At 33.5% G+C, this 7,904-nt stretch overlaps 1 protein-coding gene across 1 annotated transcript; it reads left to right on the top strand.

Annotated features, from left to right (window-relative positions):
- Positions 1-5,141: 5,141 nt before the first annotated feature.
- LOC149152926 (uncharacterized) lies at positions 5,142-6,123 on the top strand. The gene is made up of 2 exons (XM_089441472.1): positions 5,142-5,180; positions 5,285-6,123. The coding sequence occupies exon 2, from the start codon at positions 5,319-5,321 to the stop codon at positions 5,949-5,951; it is 633 nt and encodes a 210-aa protein (XP_089297598.1). The 5' UTR covers positions 5,142-5,180; positions 5,285-5,318; the 3' UTR covers positions 5,952-6,123.
- Positions 6,124-7,904: the final 1,781 nt, after the last annotated feature.

Genomic DNA, 7,904 nt, shown 5'->3' with positions numbered 1-7,904 from the left:
AACATTAAAGATAATAGAGAGACAACCATGCAAAATAGACACAATATATTTTCACCTAGGAAACCCAACCTTGGGAGAAAAACCAACAATTTTTCTTGAGGAGAAATTTTATTTCAACAAGGTTTACAGATAAGATATTTGTCTACAAATCTATGCCAATATAAAATTCGAAATACCAGTCAAACCTGGTCAAACAACATCAAGTCAACATTGGTAAAAACACTTAGAAAATCAAGAGTCAAAACTACTCAAATAGTAAAACTCTACAGTCAACTCAGCCTAGTCAAACTCGGCCCTACGATCCGTGGTCAACCCGCTCGTGTGGCCCAATGACTAATCAAATTGCAATCATATCCTTATGTCAAGTCTAGGGTCAATGATGTGGCCAAACCTACACATGTGGCCTCCAAAAGCTTAGTCAAACAATTGGTCAACTTCTTAGTCAAATTTTGTCAAAGACAGCTCGGGCAACTTCAGTTAATGCATTGGTTAATCAACTCTTCCTTCTCACATGTGCGGCCAAAACAAGAGTGAGATAGAATATATGCTCTTTAGCAACTAATTTTCTCTTTGGGCAAATTTCTCCTCCACTAGTAAAAATTGAGTGAGCTTGCTAGGTTGTTTTTTCCTCTCGCATGTTGTCTATTTATATAGAGCTCTAAGGTTGAGTAGAGACCCATCAAGTTGGTTTCTTATCACAATAAACCCTTTCACTAATGGAGCCTACATCACAACTCAACATTAGACTAGAATTGTTTACCCCCGTTGGGTGAAAAGCCCCAATCAATAAACAATTCAAACTCGCTCTATAAAAGATAGATCACTCCATCCGAGAGCACAAAGTGAGCGTCATGCGCCATTCACCTCTATCCAAATAAGCATGCCCCCATGGGTGAATGTATCATTCTCCCGTAGTCAAATCAACATGACCCCATGAGAGAAGATCTGCCCCTAGGCCTTTTACCCCTAGCCAAATTAGTAGGGCCCAGTGGCTAAATGTATCATTCCCCCACTAGTCAAATCAAGATGATACTATTGGAGCTATGGAAGATCTCTTTCCAAAATATACACAATAAGAAACTTATAAGGATCCAATCCCTATTGAGAATGGGGTTGGAAAAAGGAAAGGATCTCCAAAAAGATAAAGGATTGGTGATGTTCTATGGGTCTTTGGGTTTTTGGCAAAAGAGTGTTGGGGTTGGAAAAATGAAAGGATCTTCAAGAAGATAAAGTACTGGTGATGTTGTATGGGTCTTTGGTTTTTTTGACAAAAGAGTGTTGTTAAGCGATGCGATAGCGAGGTTGAATAAGTGCTCACTTAGTTTTTTGATAGTTTGTGGCATGAAAGAATAGTGATAGTTTGTGGCATAGAAAGAACAATGATGATCCTTCAAAGCCTTTGGAAAATAGTCTATCCTTGAGACTTTATTTTAGAAAAATATAACATTCCTTTTACTAACTTAAAAAAATAATAATTTTTTTTAAATAAAGATAAATGTATGAAATAATGATAATGCTTTTTTTTAAGATAAAAAAATGTATAAAGATAATGAGTAATAAAATATAGTAGGAAGAAAATCCTTTATTACAAATCCAATACCAAAAAATAATTTTATAACCTATGTAAAGAAATCTTGACGTCGTCATTTTAATTTTATTTTATTTTTATTGTCAGATGCCAATCACTCATCGAATATGAAGTTTTCGGAGTATGAGCTTTTGCCATTTCCTACTAATTGGGAATATAAGCAACTAAGAGAGGATTGATACTTGCTTGATCATTGCATTTGTGTTTTACCAGTTATCTCATTCAAGATAAAAAGTGCAAATCAATTCTATTATCCGGTGACTTTCTCAAGTAGGTTGGAAGGATCACTAGAGCTCACATTTCCTCCGTTAATCCCGTCCTACCCTACTGTATTTGCAGCCAGATCGATCGGTGGCAGGTTCAGGACCTTGGATTTTGCTCACTGTCTCTTTCTCACCCTGGAATCGTGTCCCACTTCCTCCGTTAATCCCGTCCTACCATACTGTATAGATCGATCGGTGGCAGGTTCAGGACCTTGGATTTTGCTCACTGTCTCTTTCTCACCCTGGAATCGTGTCCCACCTCTTTCAAGGAGTCCCGTTCTGTTTCAATCAACAACGTAAGCTTAGTTATGCCCCACGAGTCCATTTATTCAACATTACCGCTTTGCTCGCCGCTGATTTTCTTCATACCTCCCATGCCTTTCGATCATACAGAATCCCCAGCACAGGGCCTAATGGCATTCAAAGGCACCGTACTCTACGATGCAATTTGTATTTACGTGACACGAGAATACTGACCGTAGAAAATCATCATGGTTTCATTTTCCATCTTGTCATGCTTTTTTTTTCAGTACGGAAAAGCGATATTTGAATTATCAGAAAGATCATGTACATTATATTAATTTAATTTTATGTATCCGAATCATTATAGAAAATCATCTGGGTTGCGTGACTATACAAGCCTTACCAAAGTGACCAAATAAACAGATATACATATAGAGTACATAGACATAAAAGATCTGCATACATCTAGTAGCAGATATAAGAGATGGAAACTAGACAAATACATCCATCATATTGCCCTTAAAAAGAAACAATATCATCCCTATTACTTTGTGAAACATTGAGAAAACCATTTCACCAGCAAGTTTCTGTTTTGCTTACATGTTACATACAAAATTATGAGACAAAATTATACAAAAAATATCAGAATATAAATGTACAATTAGCCAGGGAATGGGAACTCCACAGCGCTTAGTACATTGCCCTCCATTATGATCAGAATATAAATGTACAATTAGCTAGGGAATGGAATCTCCACAGCGCTTAGTACATTGCCCTCCATTATTATATCTATGTGCAGCGCTTAGTACATTGCCCTCCATTATTATATCTATGTGCATTTTTCCCACTGTTCTTCGAAGCTTTTTCTGTGAGAGATCATCCACAAGCTGGTTATATTCTCTGCCTGTGTATATAAATGTACATGATTCCATCTGATCATGCTTATGAATATAACACAGTGCAACAAGCGGATTTTAAAAGGTTTTTGCCATTTCAGCATTTGGATTATTGATTCCAGATATATCATGATAATAAAAACGGTGTAAATTCATTTTATTCCCATATGTATGATAAGAAAAATTAAGTACAATTTATTGGTTTTTTCATTGATTTTAAGAAAAATGAAAATATACCTTAAGTAATTTGAATTAATTACTTAATTTTATTAATGTAGATTAAGTTTACAATTAAAAGAGAATTGTTATTGATTTTATATAAGTGCATCAACTTTATATTAAAAACACACAAATTAAAGTTATTTTTAAATCTCAACCATATACCATTAATTTAATTAAAAAATATTTTTTTTTTTATTAATACGTTTTTTAACGCTTTATAGGCTAACTCAATTATTTAAGAAATTATACATTTCTTTACACTGTGATTTGAATGAATTAATTGATTAGTAAAAATAGATAAACATCAAAGCACTTTTTTTATACTACATTTCACATTACTTTAAAAAATCATAAAATTTAAACTAAATTATAATTATATTTGGAATTATTATTATTAATAAAAACAATAATATATGAATTATATATATATATATATATTCTAAAAAATTATGTAGCAACATTTTTAATTATATAGGTTTTATTGCAATATCATGTTCAATACTATAACTTATTAATATTATGTGCTCAAAGAATCATAATTCATATTCTTATGACACTTTTTTAATTAATTAATTGAATTAAAATGATAGAAAGGCATAACTACTTTTGAGAATATTATTAATCTTTAATTTGTCACTATTTCTAAAAATATTTAGAATATTCCCTCAAAATTAAATCTCTACCATCTATTTAATAATCATTAATAATTAAATTAAAATTCTATAAACCATATCTATAAATTAAACAAGGTTTAAACAAGCTCAATAATAAGAAAATTAGTTTTTCTTTTGTTTTCAATTATTTTAACTAAATTATATCTATCTATCTATCTATCTATCTATATATATAGAGAGATAATAATAATAATAATAAAACAAAAGAAAAATTAATTCTTTTATTAATTAAAATAACTTAAGCAGCCTCATTATTTTATGGAGATTAAATTTTGATCTATTTTATATATTAAAAAATGCAATATAAATCAGAAAAAATTATAAGTGGTCTCTTTTTACCTCAAGAAATTTGATTTATTGGTGATTAAGATGAATCTATACTGGTTATAATTATATCATATTAATATAATTTTTTAGAGGAAAAATTAAACTTCACCCATATAAACCATTTTTTCCTCACCAACTTAAACATGAAAGTTGAACTAGATTTAAATCTTTTATATTTCCTAATTTAAAATTTTGCTGATTACATTTCCTAAATAAAAATGTTGTTCACTTTTTTCTAAAAATTTTCCTACCATTCATGAATCATACCCTTCCATAGATTTTCCTTGCATTAATATATAATTCAAATTCAAATATATATATATATATATATAACAGAAATCATTTTACATTTTTCATTATTTTTATGCAAAATTCTGCTGTCTTAAATTGCGCACAAGGTTAGGAATAAATGGCAGTCCTGCTTGCTCTTATAACCATCTTATTATATTTGTTTCACCATTTTATTATAGAAAGCATTTTAAATACATCTTCTGAAAGTATTTAGGATCTCTCGGCCCCGTTTATCATGTCACAAAATATGTATTTAAAATCACATCCACAGGGACGACCTAATCAAAGGTGTCGGCAGCTGACGTCAATTAGATGACGGAAGGTTAAGATGTTAAGCCCACCCAGAGAATTAGGTGCGACTGAAAGTTATCGCAGGATGCAAGAAGTCGTTTCTTTAATTTTACTTTTCATTACTCCAACAAATGTTCATCATTGAATTATGTATACCACTCAATTTCCCTCATTATTCAATTTTTTCCGATGTTCCTTATACAAATACGACAGCGACTGATGGACGATAACGGGAAAAAATCCACGGCGGTGTAAGGTTAGTTTACTTTTTCACTTCTTTGTTCAACCCTTTTCTCTATAAATAGAAGCCAGACGTTTGACAACCGCAAGCACATTTGCAATTTCCATTTGCCTTTGAAATCGAATTAGTTGCAGCAATACTCTGGTACGATCTAAATTATGAAAGATCCATGTCTCTTTGCTTAAATATATAGATTGTATTTTGTTAATTGCTTAGATTGATTAACGTATTGTGGTGTTTTGAATAAGGGAGGAAGATTATTAAAAGAAAGGATTTACAAGTATGGACATGAATTCTGAGGTTTCGAAATGGATGCCGCTCGAATCAGCAGTATGCTTTCCAAACCAATCAGAGGAAGCGTCACAAACTAAAACAGAAGAAGAAGAGGAGGAAGAAAAGGAGAGGTTCAAACGCCCCCGGACAACTTTGGACAATGAAGATGATGTGGAGGAATTTATGGCTTTGCTAGACAGAATCGAAGAAACAAAGAAACTATTGAAAAGAAAGAGCGTGAATTTCAGTGGTAGTAGTATAAGCGCAGGAGGAGGTATTAATGCAGTGGAGGTAGATCGGATGTTGACGGTCCCGCCCCTCATGCAGCAGCCACAAGGCTCGTCAGATGCTGGTCAAAGCAGTACATCGCCCTGGAAACCCTCATTCCAATGGGAGGACTTCAATATATGTAATTCCCGGTCTGCACAAACAGATTTAAGTGGTGCTGCAGCTACAGAAAAGTATAAAGAAGCAGAAGAAACCGTTCAAAAGGGTAACGGCCCTTTTAAAACGAGAAGTTTTCTGGATGGGGTTACGCCCACTGAATGTTCGCAAGGTCACGTGGACGATGTAAACAAGGAGGAGGAGGACGACGTAGAAGCGCCTCCAGGGTTAGAGCTACAGCTATTCCCCTGTCAGTGATCTGATCGAACTGTGTAGTGCGTCCCTGCCGGCTGATGATTCCCTACCATCCATCACTCGCCCACTCTGTTATGTTGCGGGTATCATTGTAAAAAATCGTGGAGAATTCCTACTGTAACTCTGCCCCTTAACTCAAGTTTTAGAAAATATTGTCTTCTCGTATGGTTTGGTACATACGCAATTGGATTGGGGTGCTCCATTAAACATTTTATGTTTTATTATTTTTTTAATGCCAACACTTGTATTTCAAAATCTATGAGCGTAAGTTAGTGGGATTAGGTGAAAGCATCCTTTTTAAAGAGGTTCTCGTGAACTTTGACTTGATAAGCCAGCCACAAGCTTTGATTGGTTGTACCTGCTCACTCTTATCCCACTGGATTGTAATTTAAACTATATACGTCATGATTGCCACACCAAATTATTCAATGACCTGTAATCTTGTTTCATACATAGTGATGCTATATATGATTACAAGTTAAAAATATTTCTAAAAAGGCAAAAATGTTATCTAAGTTGCATTTAATTTTACGAAATATTTAAGCGCCGTTTAACTTTTCCATGTCTATATAATAAATACTAAAAGGAACATTGTTTGTTTGCTGAGTTTTATTTACTTTCTACATCTTTACAATATAAAAATTAAAAATCATAATACTATTTTATAATTATATGTTTCTTTAAAGAGTACATGAGTATTGACTGAACGTTACGAGATTTCTTTAAGGAATACCATGATACCAATAACACGAGTATTGACTGAACGTTACGAGTTTTCTTTAAGGAATACCGTGATACCAATAACACATGTATAAAAATTTGATATTACAGTGTTTGCTTCTCATCTAGAGATACCAACAAAAATGCTAATACAAAATTGATTTTGCCAGCACTCATACATGCCTGACCTTGAACAAATATTCTATGGTTTGGTATTACAAAAAGCATTCAGCAGAGTCATTCAAATTTGGACTTAGAAATGGAAATCGACCGAAAAACCTAGAGGAACAGAGTGCTCGGCCGCAAGGGAGATCTGGGCTCTCAGGGGAGCCTGCAAATTGTAATCAGTCACGATCATCTAGAAAACAGGCGGAACCAGAGGACTGCAAATGTTGGATAGTTCGATCCGCAGACGAACCAGAAGAATTCCGCTGGAATTAGGGAGCTTTGCACCAAAAGTAGGGCAATGGCTATCGATGCCTCTAGAGCCAACGAACTCCCACAACAGGGCCAACCATGCAGTGCATGAACAACGAGAAGAAAAATGGCATGGCACATAGCTAAACGCTACCCAAAGGTGGAAAAGGGGATAAGCATGGCGATAATCGAGTTATAGAGCCGATTAAAAATGGGAATAAGCAAGTGAAATGCGACGGAATGATTGCCAGCCATTATGTTTTGTAGAGGGGCGTACATAATCACAAAGGATAAGATATCTCGCTACGGGTGAGAATTTAACCGCCTCTATATGATGTTGTATACGGCCGCATGTCTATCCAGTGGCACAGGTGGCACTGCATTATCTTCAAGTGGAGGATTAAAAGTTGTCACTGCCATGGTTGTATAATTATGTTAATAAGTTTTTATGTAGGGTTATTTTGGAGTAGGGTTTTTAAAATTTTAATTTGATTATCAAGGAAATTTTATGAGTAGATGTTATTTAAATATTTTATATAGTTTTTTCTAATGGATATGAGTAAAATTTCAATTTTGAGGAATCTATAAGGTTAATATTTATTAGTAATCTTAATAAATATGTTTATTTTGGAAGATGGATTATAGAGTTTTAATTATATCACCAAGAGGACTCTCCAACTCAATAATGCTTAACATTTATTAGTAATCTTAATAAATATGTTTATTTTGGAAGAGGGATTATAGAGTTTTAATTATATCACCAAGAGGACTCCCCAACTCAATAATGTTTAACATTTGATTAAGTCAAATTACATAAAA

Source organism: Pinus tabuliformis, chromosome 9, assembly GCF_031772625.1.
Source record: "Pinus tabuliformis cultivar Carrire ecotype Pingquan chromosome 9, CPIR1, whole genome shotgun sequence".
NCBI lineage: Eukaryota > Viridiplantae > Streptophyta > Pinopsida > Pinales > Pinaceae > Pinus > Pinus tabuliformis.
The sequence above is the reverse complement of the archived record's forward strand: the minus strand, read 5'-3'. Positions and strand labels throughout refer to the sequence as shown.